This window comes from Scomber japonicus, chromosome 20, assembly GCF_027409825.1.
Source record: "Scomber japonicus isolate fScoJap1 chromosome 20, fScoJap1.pri, whole genome shotgun sequence".
Classification (NCBI taxonomy): Eukaryota; Metazoa; Chordata; class Actinopteri; order Scombriformes; family Scombridae; genus Scomber; species Scomber japonicus.
In genome coordinates this window covers 3,675,922-3,691,472 of record NC_070597.1, presented here as the reverse complement: position 1 = coordinate 3,691,472, position 15,551 = coordinate 3,675,922, and the positions used below count along the sequence as shown (strand labels likewise).

General features: G+C 43.0%; 1 protein-coding gene across 2 annotated transcripts; it reads left to right on the top strand.

Moving 5' to 3' along the window:
- The first annotated feature begins 1,989 nt into the window (after positions 1–1,989).
- Positions 1,990–14,453, top strand: c20h10orf88 (chromosome 20 C10orf88 homolog). 2 transcript variants are annotated; one of them, XM_053341463.1, is made up of 8 exons: positions 1,990–2,157; positions 2,280–2,477; positions 3,550–3,619; positions 3,703–3,894; positions 4,417–4,536; positions 4,802–4,904; positions 6,345–6,549; positions 14,104–14,453. In XM_053341463.1, exons 1-8 carry the CDS (start codon positions 2,027–2,029, stop codon positions 14,354–14,356), a joined length of 1,272 nt encoding a protein of 423 aa, XP_053197438.1. In that variant the 5' UTR covers positions 1,990–2,026; the 3' UTR covers positions 14,357–14,453. The 2 variants fall into 2 exon arrangements, with proteins under 2 accessions (XP_053197438.1, XP_053197437.1); XM_053341462.1 differs by having other exon boundaries at positions 4,799–4,904.
- The last annotated feature ends 1,098 nt before the right edge of the window (positions 14,454–15,551 follow it).

Sequence of the window (15,551 nt, the reverse complement as noted above, 5' to 3'; positions counted from 1 at the left end):
GCTGCTGCTGCTGCTGCTGTAGTGCAGTGCAGCTAAAACACCGAGTCACAGTTTTTATGTCAATTTATAGCCTAAAATAAAGTTAAATTATTGTTTTTTTAATACGCCGGAAGACATGCGAAGACGGAGATTCAGAAACCTCGAAGAAAACAAGCTGAATAACGGTTTCAAGCCGAAAGAGAGGATTTATTAAAGGTAAATCTGATCTGTTAGCAAGCTGTGTCGTTCATCTGTTAGTGCTGTTGTAGCAAATAACGTTACAGGTTGTTTTATATCTAGATATAATTATTCTTCATGCATCTTAAAATGAAGAAATACCAGTCAAAATATCCCCAAATCATACAGCTGTCAAATGCTTTTTTCTCATTGACTATACAGCAGTGTTGAGCTAATTCTAACTTGTTCACCATATCTACATATGAATCAAATGCATTATATCAATACCTAATATCATTATGAAACCCCTGAGAGGTTTCCTTGTTAAATCAGAAGACCATTTTTAGATATTGTACTCAAAAGGAAAATGGCACATATATTAATGTTCCTTGTGTCAAATCATTTCAGAATGAGTAGATTTTGATTTATACAAAGCAGCCTACATGTTTTGCTTTCTGCATCAGATAGTTAAAAAAACAAGCTAGCTACTATAGCCTGTATGTTCACATATTAAATGTTAAACAATATAACTTACACAGTTTGCATATACTAGTTATAGCTTTAGAATAACTGAATAGAGTAATAAAGTTGTTCCACATTACGCTAATCCTACTAGAGGGAAATATTGAACTTTCTACTCCACTACATTTATTAAACAGCTTTAGTTACTTTTCAGATGCAGATTTGACACAATGGATAATATAACAAGCTCTTAAAATACAACACATTGTTAAAGATGAAACCAAAAAGCAGTCAGGCTCACATTTCAGATGTCTGAGTTGTTAACAGCTCCACCAAATAGTGATTTCTCGCTCTAAACTACTACATCACTCATAATGCTGCAGTACTTTTACTGTAATACTGCATACTACATCACTCATAATGCTGCAGTACTTTTACTATAATACTGCATACTGCATCACTATAATACTGCAGTACTTTTACTGTAATACTGCATACTACATCACTATAATACTGCAGTACTTTTACTGTAATACTGCATACTACATCAAGCTCATAATACTGCAGTACTTTTACTGTAATACTGCATACTACATCACTATAATACTGCAGTACTTTTACTGTAATACTGCCTACTACATCACTCATAATGCTGCAGTACTTTTACTGTAATACTGTATACTACATCAAGCTCATAATACTGCAGTACTTTTACTGTAATACTGCAGTACTTTTACTGTAATACTGCATACTACATCACTATAATACTGCAGTACTTTTACTATAATACTGCATACTGCATCACTATAATACTGCAGTACTTTTACTGTAATACTGCATACTACATCACTATAATACTGCAGTACTTTTACTGTAATACTGCCTACTACATCACTCATAATGCTGCAGTACTTTTACTGTAATACTGCATACTACATCACTCATAATACTGCAGTACTTTTACTATAATACTGCATACTGCATCACTATAATACTGCAGTACTTTTACTGTAATACTGCATACTACATCACTATAATACTGCAGTACTTTTACTGTAATACTGCCTACTACATCACTCATAATGCTGCAGTACTTTTACTGTAATACTGCATACTACATCAAGCTCATAATACTGCAGTACTTTTACTGTAATACTGCATACTACATCACTATAATACTGCAGTACTTTTACTGTAATACTGCCTACTACATCACTCATAATGCTGCAGTACTTTTACTGTAATACTGTATACTACATCAAGCTCATAATACTGCAGTACTTTTACTGTAATACTGCATACTACATCACTATAATACTGCAGTACTTTTGTCTCCTAAATAAATAGTTTCCTACCTTGTGTCCTAGCCTCTAGGTTACCGTCCCGTCCCTGCAGCCTCAGCAGCATCATGGTGGACATTTGTGTGAAGAGCGGAGCTGCTTGGGTTTGTAACTCTCCTGAACGTCACCTGTCTGATGTCCTGCTTCCTGTTTACAACGGTAACAAAGACAATGATGACGAGGGAGAGGAGACACATCGGTATGAAGCTTTCAGTATGGATTCATTTGCCACTCCAATTACATGATCTCTTTCTATATTCCACTTTTTTATGAATGACACCTTTTAACACTAATCTCTCAATTTCTCTCTGTCTTTTTTAGAGGTGACCCGGTGCTGTTGGAGCAGACGGAGGAAGGGTCTCCCTGCGTCTTGATGCTCCACTGCAGCCCCGGCTCCCCAGCAGTCATCAGCCGCCTGCTGCTCGTCAGCGAGGCTCGAACCATGGAGGTGTACGACCAGACGGGAGAATACTGTGGAACGGTACGGGGAGAGAGGGACGACAGCATCCAGCCAGACTGGTATGTACACACACACACACACACACACACACACACACACACACACACTAACCTCACTGGTGCTGCATCTTATTTCAATATACAAAAACACAAAAATAGGAAAAATAGTTTTGGCATTCTTGCTTTTTTTTAGGCATGGCTTGGCTTAGATTGGTTTCACTTAATTAGCTTCTGATGTTTCCAGTTAAGATTAACAAGGAGCAAGAATTACTCAATACCAATAATTATTATAATAGCAGAAAATACTATAAAAATAAGTTAATGTAGCATTCACTGGCACAGGAAGAAAGCTGATGATGAAGCTTTTTGAAAGATTTCAAGCACCTACCGTCCAAAAGAGCATCGATCCGTTAGCTGGAGCCAATCCTAGACGTTAGCTCACCAGTCTGACACACATTTAGAGTCATCAGTTAACCTCTTAACCCAACATGCACAATCCTCGTATAAAGGCCTCAACCTGCCTGCAGCTTCTCAACCCAGAGCCTTTCTGTGTGGTGACAGTGATAGAGGAACACTGCACCACCCCGCTGCCCTCAAAAAGAGCAAATAAACCTCAAATACAGCAGTGTTTAGTTTCATCAATGAAACCAGAAATAGAGTTGTTTTAATATATAGAGATATGGAGCTACATATAGATAGTTAAGACAAGGACCTCCATCACGTGTCTCTTAACTTTCTTAATGTAAATACTTAATGTAACGTTGAATACTGGCAAAAAAGACCTACAATGTGTGTCAAAAGAACAGAGGATCTATGGGTAGAGGGTTTCATATGGTTTGACTTTGGTCTATGTAAATATTATGGACTCTATTTAACTCTAAGGAACTTTATACTATTTATAAATTCACATGTTTTCGGTCAGAAACATATTTATTATATTATAGAAAACAAGGACCTATGATTATTTATTTTATTTATACATGTGTATTTGAGTTTAGTGACCTAAATAAACTAAACTAATGAAGTTGACACTGACAAAGTTGTTAATATTTGACGGTTCTGATGAAATATGAGTTAAATAAATATGTGATTGGATGTTAAAGTCATGTGTCTCCTCTCTTTTTGCTCACAGTGCAGACAGAGGGCCTTTCTACAGGAAACAGCTGATCCTCGATGATCCATCCTCAGCCTGTGAAGTGAAGGTGAGTCCTCACACAAAGCTGCACTGGCCTCTTTTCTCATCCAGTCACATTCAGTCTAATCAGCTGCTTGTGTCTCTTCCCAGCTGCTCTCTCTGGCCGGTAGAAGCAGCGTTTTGGTGTGTCAAGTCCTCGTGGGTCTTCAGCAGCTGCAGCCCGCCCCGGCTCGCGGTCCTGGCATCAACATGCAGCAGGTCCAGAGTCTGGTTGACGAGATGGGGACGAGCCTCTCACCCGGAGCACAGAACCTCATGGAGATGGTGCACATCCAACAGAAGGTGGGAGGAAATGAGCTGCAAGTTTATTAATCTGTGTCGCCCCCTGCTGGTGATGGGTGGTAACTACAACAACAATGACACAATGAGTTATAGGACTACACTGATGAAATAGGTGTTTTAACTCCATAAACTACTACTTGCTTGTATTTCACCTCACTCATTATTGATCCAAAGTGTGCCATAAAGTTTAAAGCATTTCAGTTTGCTTTGAAAATTAACTTTATGTACTTAAACTAAATCTGTTAATCCATATGTTTGAGATGTGGGAGTTTCCTTTTATCTTTTAGGATAAGAGGAACAACTATGACTATGTTTCCTCACAGTGTTTTTCTTCATGTGTGTCATACTTTTTTGGCACCTGGCTCCATTCCTGAATGATGGAGTCTCTAGAAATGCCAAAAACAAAATATCCTTCAAAATTGAATCTTTAAAATCTTGTTTAAAAAACTGTGTTTAAATCCCAGAAATGAACCCAAACAATAAAATCTAATCTTTCTGTGTTTGTTTCTCTTTGTTTGTCAGAACCAGACGAGCTCTCTGGACGGCCTCCTGCCTCTCCTGATGGGTGGAGGAGCGTTCTCCGCCCTGACACGAGGAGCCACAGCAGCTCTCAGGAACGAGCCTCAGCCTGCAGACTTCAGGGTACCAGTATTATTTTATATTTTATCAGGAGCTTCTCAGGGATTACTATGAATCCCACGGACAGAAAAATGCTTTCATCTCACAGTTACTGTCAGAAATGTAAAAGCATTGATATGATTCCAGATGTTTCCCCCCATTTAACGAGCGCTCACTCAGCTCAACAGGTCTGCTATCAGCTTGCTTCCAGAGAAATGTTGGTTCAGAAAATGTTTGCACACACTACACATCAGATAGTTTTTAGAGATTTGTGTTTGTGTGTCAGCAGCCTCCAGTTTCACCGGCTCAGAACGGAGCGGCGTCTGACTCCTCTACCTCGTCTTCCTCCCCCTCAGAAATGTCCCTGTCTAGTGTCAGCAGCAGAAACACAAGTAAGGATCATAATCTCTCTCTGACTGAACAAGTGTGAATGATACATGGTGAAAATTCTGGGTAAAAATGCTTAAAAAAAGAGGAGAAACGTCTTTAACATGATTCAATAAGAGAATAGAATTTAGTTTTAAAACACACAATTTGTGATAGTTGTGTATCTGATATTTAATAAGAGAACATGTCCAAGTTGTCCCTTTTTAAACAATCTTGGGCCCACATTTTTTGTGACTGATTGAAAACAGGTTTTAAAGGAGGAGAGTAGATATCAAAAGAAAGTCAAACACTCCTGCAGACTATTTATTTGTCCAAACATCTTCATTATTCATCTTGCTGTTGCATGAAGGTTGTTTGACCTTGAAGTGTTGTACTCTGATATCTGTTCCACATTTTAATGTTTTAATATTCACAAACCTCATCTGCTGAAAAGTTTGCAAAGTACATAAAAAGAAACTTATTCTTAAACAAAGTCATTCTACACACAGTTAACACCCTTTATAGGACACTCATTGAAAGGAAGGGAGGAAGTAGGAAGGAAGGAAGGTAGGGGGGAGGAAAGAAAGAGAGAAGGAGGGAGGGAGGAAGGGAAGAAGGAAGGAAGGAGGAAGAAAGGGGGATGAAGGAAGGAAGGAAGGGAGGAGAGACAGATGGAAGGAAGGAAGGAAGGAAAGGAAGGAAGGACGGAGGAAATAAGGAACGAGGGAGGGAGAAAGGAAAAGAGGAAGGGAAGAAAGAAGGCAGGGAGGAAGGAAAGGAAAGAAGGAATGCCGTCTTTCTTCCCTTCCTCTTTTCCTTTCTCCCTCCCTCGTTCCTTATTGCCTCCGTCCTTCCTTCCTTCCATCTGTCCTTCCTCCCTCCCTCCTTCTCTCCTCCCTTCCTTCTTCCCTTCCTCCCTGCCTTCTTTCTTCCCTTCCTATTTTCCTTTCTCCCTCCCTCATTCCTTATTTCCTCCGTCCTTCCTTCCTTTCCTTCCTTCCATCTGTCCTCCCTCCCTCCTTCTCTCCTCCCTTCCTTCTTTCCTTCCTCCGTCCTTCCTTCCTTTCCTTACTTCCATCTGTCCTTGCTCCCTCCCTCCTTCTCTCCTCCCTTCCTTCTTTCCTTCCTCCGTCCTTCCTTCCTTTCCTTACTTCCATCTGTTCTTCCTCTCTCCCTCCTTCTCTCCTCCCTTCCTTCTTTCCTTCCTCCATCCCCCTTTCTTCTTCCTTCCTTCCTTCTTCCCTTCCTCCCTCCTTCTCTCTTTCTTTCCTCCCCCTACCTTCCTTCCTTCCTCCCTCCATCCTTCCTTCCTTCCATCCTCCCTTCCTTCCTTCCTTCCATCCTCCCTTCCATCCTTCCTTCCTTCCTTTCAATGAGTGTCCAATAAAGGGTTAAATTGAATTCAAATTGATTAGCTTCCATGCTAACCAATAACCAGGATAATAGAAATGGTCTCTCATCTCCAGCCGGCAGTGAGAGCAGAAGTCCGGTGAGCCACTCCCAGCTGACGGAGATGATGTCACACTTCCTGAACGGGCACGGCCAGGCGTCGAGCTCCGGCCCCGGCCCCGACTTCCTGCCCATGCTCCAGAGCGTCTGCGGTCAGGTGACTCAGCTGAGGCTGGACGACGCGGCGGCAGAGAGGGAGAAGGCGATGAGGAACGGCTCATGGTGAGTGGAGATCAGATGATGAAGGTCTACTCCTGACTCCTTACTCCTTTCCTTCCTTCCTGCTTTTCTTCCTTCCTTCCTTTTCCTCCCTCCCTTTCTCCCTCCTTAGTCCCTTCCTTCCTCCTCCCTTCTTTCTTTCCTTCCTTCTTTCTCCCTTCTTTCCTTCCTCACTACCTTCCTTACTCCTTTCCTCCCACCTCCTTATTCCCTTCCTTCCTCCTCTGTTCTTTTCTTTCCTTCCTTCCTTTCTCAGTACCTTCCTTACTCCTTTCCTCCCTTCCTTGTTTCCTCCCTTCCTGCCTTCTCTCCTTACTTCCTTCCTCTTTTTCTCCCTCCTTATTCCTTTCCTTCCTTCCTCCTCCCTTCTTTCCTTCCTTCCTTGTTTCCTCCCTTCCACAGCTGATCGTAGAAGGTCTAACGCTGACTCAGCTGATTCTTCTACGATTAATTAATCAATGAAATCACCTAAAATCTGATCTCATAACTGTAGAACATTACATGATTTACATTCAGTGGCTCCACCTGGTGTCAGAAAGACGCTACTGCATGATCCCTGCCTACTAAAATAAATAAATAAATAAATCAGAAGATCAATCAGTAATAAAAAGATAATAACTAAGTTGCAGCTCTAAAAGTAAGCAGACATTAACCCTCCTGTCGTCCTCCCGGGTCAAACTGACCCCATCTCTTTTTACTGTTCTTTCTTTCCTTCTTTCTTTCCTTTCTCAATACCTTCCTTACTCCTTTACTTCCTTCCTCTTTTCCTCCCTCCCTCCCTCCCTCCTTCCCTCCTTATTCCCCTCCTCCCTCCTTATTCCCTTCCTCCTCCCTTCCTTCCTTCCTCACTCACTACCTTCCTTCCTCCCTTCTTTCCTTCCTTCCTTCTTTCCTTCCTCCCTTCATTCCTTATTCCCTTCCTTCCTCCTCCCTTCCTCACTCACTACCTTCCTCCCTTCTTTCCTTCCTCCCTTCATTCCTGCCTTCCTTCCTCACTCACTACCTTCTTTACTCCCTTCCTCCCTCCCTCCTTATTCCCTTCCTTACTCCTTTCCTTCCTCCTCCCTTCCTTCCTTCCTTCCTCACTCACTACCTTCCTTCCTCCTCCCATGTTTCTTTCCTTCCTCACTACCTTCCTTACTCCTTTCCTTCCTTCCTTGTTTCCTCCGTTCCTGCCTTCTCTCTTTACTTCCTTCCTCTTTTTCTCCCTCCTTATTCCTTTCCTTCCTTCCTTTCTCACTACCTTCCTTACTCCCTTCCTCCCTCCCTCCTTATTCCCTTCCTTCCTCACTCACTACCTTTCTTCCTTCCTCCTCCTTTATCCCTTCTTTCCTTCCTCCCTTCCTTTCTTTCTCACTACCTTCCTTACTCCTTTCCTTCCTTCCTTGTTTCCTCCCTTCCTGCCTTCTCTCCTTACTTCCTTCCTCTTTTTCTCCCTCCTTATTCCTTTCCTTCCTTCCTTTCTCACTACCTTCCTTACTCCCTTCCTCCCTCCCTCCTTATTCCCTTCCTTCCTCACTCACTACCTTTCTTCCTTCCTCCTCCTTTCTCCCTTCTTTCCTTCCTCCCTTCCTTTCTTACTCCTTTCCTTCCTTCCTTCCTTCCTTCCTCTTTTTCTCCCTCCTTATTCCTTTCCTTCCTTCCTTCCGTCCTTTCTCACTACCTTCCTTACTCCTTTCCTTCCTTCCCCCTTCCTTCCTTCCTCCTCCCTCCTTTTTCCCTTCCTTCCTCCTCCCTTCCTTCTTTCTCCCTTCTTTCTTTCTCCCTTCTTTCCTTCCTTCCTTTCTCACTCCCTTCCATACTCCTTTCCTCCCTTCCTTGTTTTCTCCCTCTTTATTCCTTTCCTTCCTTCCTTCCTCCCTTCCTTCTTTCTCCCTTCTTTCCTTCCTTCCTTTCTCACTACCTTCCATACTCCTTTCCTTCCTTCCTTGTTTTCTCCCTCTTTATTCCTTTCCTTCCTTCCTTCCTTCCTCCCTTCCTGCCTTCTCTCCTTACTTCCTTTCTCTGTTTCTCCCTCCTTATTCCTTTCCTTCCTTCCTTATTTCCTTCCTTCCTCACTACCTTCCTTCCTTCCTTGACCTGAGGACAACAGGAGGGTTAAACACACCTGCAGCCACAGACTGATTCACATAGAGCAGTGAAGTAGATCTTTATGTTCCTGCTTTCATGACTAAACTGAATATCTGAACTTGTTAAATCTGAATTCAATAGAAAGTGTTTGAATCATCGTCTTTGCTGCCACTTCCTGTCACATGGTCACATTGTTGAGGATCAAACAGAGACTCGTTCATTTTGACACAACAATACTTTTATTTGTCCGAGACATTTTTGACACTTCCTACGTGCTTCATGGTTCATGGGTCAGTGTTTAGCGTCTGCGTGGGGACGGACTGGACGATAGGAGGAGGATCTGGGTTTGGTCCGTAGGTTGTTAACAGACGAGCTCATTCATCAAAAACATCAAATTTATGTGTGAATCATTTATAACCACTGGAAACACTGATCACTTAGATACATGAACATTTTCTCGCCAACGTGGACACACACACACAGAAAGACACACACACAGAGACACACACACACACTCACATATACACACACACACAGAAAGACACAGAGAAAGACACACACACACACACACAGAAAGACACACACACATATACACACTCTCTCTCTTTCACACACACACTCACACATACTCAGACAAACACATATACACACTCTCTCACACACACACACACACACACACAGAAAGACAAACACACACACACACACTCACTCACACATATACACACACTCTCTCTCTCTCTCACACACACAGACTCACACACACATATACATACACTCTCTCTCTCACACACATACTCAGACAAACACATATACACACTCTCACACACACACACACACTCTCTCTCTCACACACACACAGACTCACACACACATACACACACTCTCTCTCATACACACACACACAGACTCACACTCACTCACACATATACACACACACACACTCTCTCTCTCACACACAGACTCACACACTCACACAAACACACACACACTCTCTCTCTCTCTCTCTCTCTCTCTCTCTCTCACACACAGACTCACACACTCACACAAACACACACACACTCTCTCTCTCTCTCATACACACACACACAGACTCACACACTCACTCACACATATACACACACACACTCTCTCTCTCTCTCACACACACACACACACACACAGACTCACACATACTCAGACAAACACATATACACTCTCTCTCATACACACACACACACACACAGACTCACACATACTCAGACAAACACATATACACTCTCTCTCATACACACACACGGACTCACACACACACACACACACACACACACACAGTGAGCGTATCTTGGTGAGCTGGAGCCGGTTTGATAAATGTGAGTCTTTGTGAGAGCGGAGCAGCTCGGAGCAAACGTCAGCTGAGTGTGACTCCACATCGAGAGGAGAGGACAGCGGCTCAGCGGTACGTCTTCACCTCAGACACGTCAACACTTCACACTAACATCAGATACTCTGAGTTTGATCCTAGAAAACAAACTAAAGCGATCTTAAAACTGATGATAAATGATTGTTAGTGGGTTTTAAATATGTTGTCTTCTGTCTGTGTTTACCATCTTATATACTACAACTCCCAGAATGCTTTTCAACTGGTTTAATCCGTGCAGCTGATGTGTAGGTGATAGAAACAGGTTGTAGATACAGCATCCGGTCTGTGAGACTCTTTACTGACAGAGATGCTTAGAAAACTTCTTCATTTATTTCATACCCAAACACTCACAACTTTATTTATAGAGTACTTTTCAAATATCTAACTTACAAAGTGTTTCATAAGGCAGCAAAAATACACAAATTATAAAATAAAATAATGAGTGTCATGGAAATCCTGTGCTCTTGGTGAAGAATGAAATAGAGACTTCCGCCGGCCGACAAGGTTTTATTTTCTTTGCAAAGAAAAGGTCAATCAACAAAACATGTGAGCGGTTCGAAATGAAGAAAGACCCCGAGCATGGGGAAACTTAAACATTTATACCTGAGGGAAAGGCCCACCTCTGGGGTGTGTTTAACGTCCTATGTCTGTTGTGGGGTCGGTTTCTTACCTATGGTGTGATTCCACACTCTCTTGTCTTTCGCAGGTAACGGTACCGACCCCTTGAAGTGTGAAATTAAGAGGTCTAGACAACATAATTTAAAATACACAAGGGTTTGAATGGGTGTCTCAGGTAGTACAGTGGTGGAAAAGAAATTTTGGACACCCCATGCATTTGTGAAATATTGCATTAAGAATCACTCTTAATTCTTCAAGTGCAATTTCTTTTAGTACAGTCAGTCAGTCACAGCCAAAATATTAAACAAATCTTAAAATAGATTATCAAAAGGTCTGTTTAAGCGCAAACTGAAGAATTTAGGAGAATTAAAGCAGTAATTCAAGAAGAATGGTACAAGATGACCCCTCAGCAGTGTGAAAGGCTGGTGGGGAACATGCCAGCCAGGATTAGAGCTCTACTGCGTGCTAATGGCCACTAAATATTAATTTGATGATGTGATGGTTTATTTATTTTTTGTTCAGTTTTGAACATATTATCTGTTATTTGTTGATTTTGATACCAACAATGTTGAGAACTGACATACTGAAACTGTCAAGAATTTAGTTTTGTTAGTTTTTCTTGTAAACAATAAAACAAAAACAATATCATGTGTATTTGTTTGTGTCTGTCTAATGCAGCCACACCTTTTGAAACACAAAAAAGATTTTTCCACAAACATTTCATGATAATATTTGAGATTGTGTAAACTTTTAAGGGTGTCCGAAAACTTTTTTCCACCACTGTAGAAATGCAAATTTCTAGTCTGATTTTAAAAGTCTGATATCTTGGTGAGAAGGTGGGAGGTTGGGTATTTTACAAAGAAGTTGAAATTACAATTACATGAGTAAAAAACATTTTAATATAGGAAGAAAAAGACTAGCAGCATCTACATATGTGTATATTTATGCATCTTATAGTTGCATTGCATTCTGGGTAATTGAGTCCACTGCATTGCATTAATGAATCTAATATATGGTCCGTCTACACCAGAGGAGTCAAACTCATTTTCATTCAAGGGCCACATACAGACCAATATGATCTCATGTGGGCCGGATCATTAAAAAGATGGAAGGAAGGAAGGAAGGAAGGAAGATATGATGAACGGACAGAAAGATGGATGGAAAAAAGGGAGGAAGGACAGAAGGACATGAGAAAGAAAGTAAGGAAAGATGGAAGGAAGGATAAAAGGAACGAAAAGAAGATAGGAAGGAAAGAAAGGGAGGAAGGACAGATGGAAGGAAGGAGGGAGGGAAGAAAGGGACGAAGGACAGATGGAAGGACAGAAGGAGGGATGAAAAAAGGAAGGAAGGAACGAAAAAGAGACAGGAAAGAAGGATGCAAGGAAGGAGGGAGGGAAGATATGATGGACAGACAGAATGAAGAATGGAAGAAAGGAAGGAAGGGTAAAGGGAAGGAAGGAAGGAAAGAAAGGGAGAAAGGACAGAAGGAAGGAAGGACAGAAGGAAGGAAGAAAGGATGGAAGGAAAGTGGGCCAGATTGGACCCCTAAGCGGGCCGGTTCTGGCCCACCGGCCGCATGTTTGACACCCCTGGTCTACACTGTTGTTCCTCCGTGAACTCATCGTGACATTTCTTTACTAACTAAACAGAACCAGACGTGTTTTACTAACAGGAGGGGGGGGGGGGGGGGGTTTCCACTTCTCCTGCCAGAGCTGTGGGATCGGCCCGATTAGAGAAGGAACAATGGAAGGTGGTTTTCATGATGATTCAAAGTCCTGGAGGCTAAAACCAAAAAAAGAAAAAAGGAGTATAATCCTCTGGAATCTGAAGGCAGAGATGCTGAGACACTGAAACATGTTTGAGAAGCTGGAGGAGGAGGAGGAGGAGGAGGAGGAGGGAGGAGGGAGGAGGGGAGGAGGAGGAGGAAGGAGGAGGAGGAAGGAGGAGGAGGAGGGGGAGGAGGGAGGAGGAGGAGGAGGAGGAGAAGGGAGGAGGAGGAAGAGGAGGAGGAGGAGGAGGGAGGAGGAGGAGGAGGAGGAGGAGGAGGAGGAGGAGGAAGAGGAGGAGGAAGAGGAGGAGGAAGGAGGAGAAGGAGGAGGGGGAGGAGGAGGGAGGAGGAGGAGGAGGAAGGAGGAGGGGGAGGAGGGGGGGGAGGAGGAGCTGGAGGAGGAGGAGGAAGAAGAGGAGGAGGAGGAAGAAGAGGAGGAGGAGGAGGAGGAAGAAGGAGGAGGGAGGAGGAGGAGGGAGGAGGAGGAGGAGGAGGAGGAGGAGGAGGAGGAGGAGGAGGAGGAGGAGGAGGAGGAGGAGGAGGAGGAGGAGGAGAGAAAGAGGAAATGTTTTGTATATTTTAGTTTGGTAATTTTCCTCCAGGTGGTTTTAGATGAAACAAACCAAAAGCTGGAAGAAATAAAAATAAAAAAGAGAAAGTTTGACAGAAGAGGAAATGTGTGTGTGTGAGTCACAGATGAGCAGCAGCAGCAGGATTTTAAGGAGGAGAAGAAGAAGAAGATTAGTGTCTCTGATGTGGCTTCATGTTCATAAATCAGTCTCAGCTCATTACGCCTGAACGCACCGTGCTGTTCTCAACTTAACGCCTCACTAAAACTCACAAAGTACAGTTATTATTATTATTATTATTAAATATTTAACATGAGTCATAACCAGTATTAACAAGTCCGTGCAGCAACCTCTGATTCTCCTGTTCAGACTTCTTTCTCGGAGCTGAATGATGAATCAGTTCTGAATCTGCTGATCGTGCAAAACTCTTCTTCTGTGGTTTAACTTGAGCTGCGTTATTATTTTATTCAGCTGAATACCAAATCTCCCCTTTCTTGTCCTCCTCTCCTTTCTTTCCTCATCCTCTCCTCATCCTATCCTCTCCTCCTCCTCACCTCCTCTCTTTCCTTTCGTCTCCTCTCCTCACCTCCTCTCTCCTCTTTCCCCTCACCTCCTCTCCTCTCCCCTTCCCCTCCTCTCCCCTTCATCCTCTCCTCTCCTTTCTTCATCCTCTCCTCTCTTTCCTCTCCTCATCCACATCCTCTCCTCTCTTTCCCCTCCCTTCCCCTCTCCTCCTCTCTCCCCTCCTCTCTCCTCTCCTCCTCACCTCCTCTCCTCTTTCCTCTCTCCTCCTCTCTCCTCTCCTCTCCCCTTCCCCTCCTCTTCTCCTCTCCATCCTCTCCTCTTCCATCCTCTCCCCTTCCCCTCCTCTTCTCCTCTCCATCCTCTCCTTTCCTCATCTCCTCTCCTCATCCTCTCCTCATGCTCTCCTTTCCTCCTCTCCTCTCCCTCTCCATCCTCTCCTCTCCTCATCCTCTCCTCTCCCTCTCCCCTTTCCTCTCCTCATCCTCTCTTTCCTCTCCTCTCCCCTCTCCTCCTCTCCTCTTCATCCTCTCCTCTCATCTCCTCATCCTCCCCTTTCCTCATCCTCTCCTCCCTTTCCTCCTCCTCTCCTCCTCTCCTCTCTTCCTCAGGGAGTTGGACGCAGCCATGGAGCGCCGCCTTGAGGAGATGGAGAAGAGGTTGAAGGAGCACATGGACCGCCGCCTGGACGCTCTGGAGCAGAAGCTGGAGAAAGCCTTGCTGAGCGCTCTGCCGCTGGTCGCCCTCAACCAGGCGGCCGTCGGCGGCTCGGCGGGGGGGGGGAGCTACACCCGGCCCTCTGACGGAGCAGACCGCACCAACGCCTGCTATGCACTGACATCATGTGACCACTCAAAGCTTTAAACTTCACCTCAGTGTCAGAGTGGATGCTGATGAGCAGGACGGAGACGCTAACACAATGATCTGATCAAACTTAACATTGTGTTTAAATTTAACCCTTAAACAGGCAGGAGTGGAAAATGAGATGTAAAAAACATAATTTGATGTTACTAATTATGTCATTTGCACCTAAAGTAAAATATTTCCACTCATATTTTTAATATATTTTGGATTTTATGGAGTTATTGGAGTTGTGTCTCCACCAGGATGTGTTGCCCTTATTAAGGCATACAATGGTGATAATGGTAAAAACACTTAAATGTGTTATTTAACATAGTAAAGTGATACATTCTGCTCATTAATACTAATTTCTAAACTGATTTTTATAATTTTATAACTACCACAAGCTTCAATTCTACCAATATAAGGCACATATACATTTAAACAACCACCTTAACCATCCTAACAGGAAGTTAAAGAGTCTGTATCTCCTGGTGCACGCTGCCTGTTTAAGGGTTAAAAGTGTCTCTTTTTTTTTATCTCTGAGAGGAAATAAACTAAACAACCAGCGAGTGAATGTGACATTTTGACAGCTGCAGTGAATGTCACATGTCTCATCAACTTAACAACGCAGCGTAACAGCTTCACTAAAACAAAAAAAAAAAAGAAGAAGAAGAAGAGAAAAAGGAACTATGACAGAAAACCACAGACCTGAAAACAGATTTTTTTATTGCTGTTACATAAAAAGAGACAACATGTCCTACACGGCTGCTGCTCTCTCTCTTTCTCAGAACCATAAAAACCACATCATAAATAAAAAAGACAGGAAGGAGGCCATTTAAGATTTTAGGTTTAACATTCAAACATAAAACAAAAAAAGGAGAGATTTAAATGATTGATGTGATCTTATCCTGGAGTTTCTTCTTCAGCAGGTTTTTAACTTAATGATAAATGTTTAACCCTTTATTGGGCAAATAATTATATTTGGTAACTTCTGTAAACATCCCAAAATATCCTTCCTTCCTCCCTGCCTTCTTTCTTCCCTTCCTCTTTTCCTTTCTCCCTCCCTCGTTCCTTATTTCCTCCGTCCTTCCTTCCTTTCCTTCCTTCCATCTGTCCTTCCTCCCTCCCTCCTTCTCTCCTCCCTTCCTTCTTTCCTTCCTCCGTCCTTCCTTCAATCTGTCCTTCCTCCCTCCCTCTTTCTCTCCTCCCTTCCTTC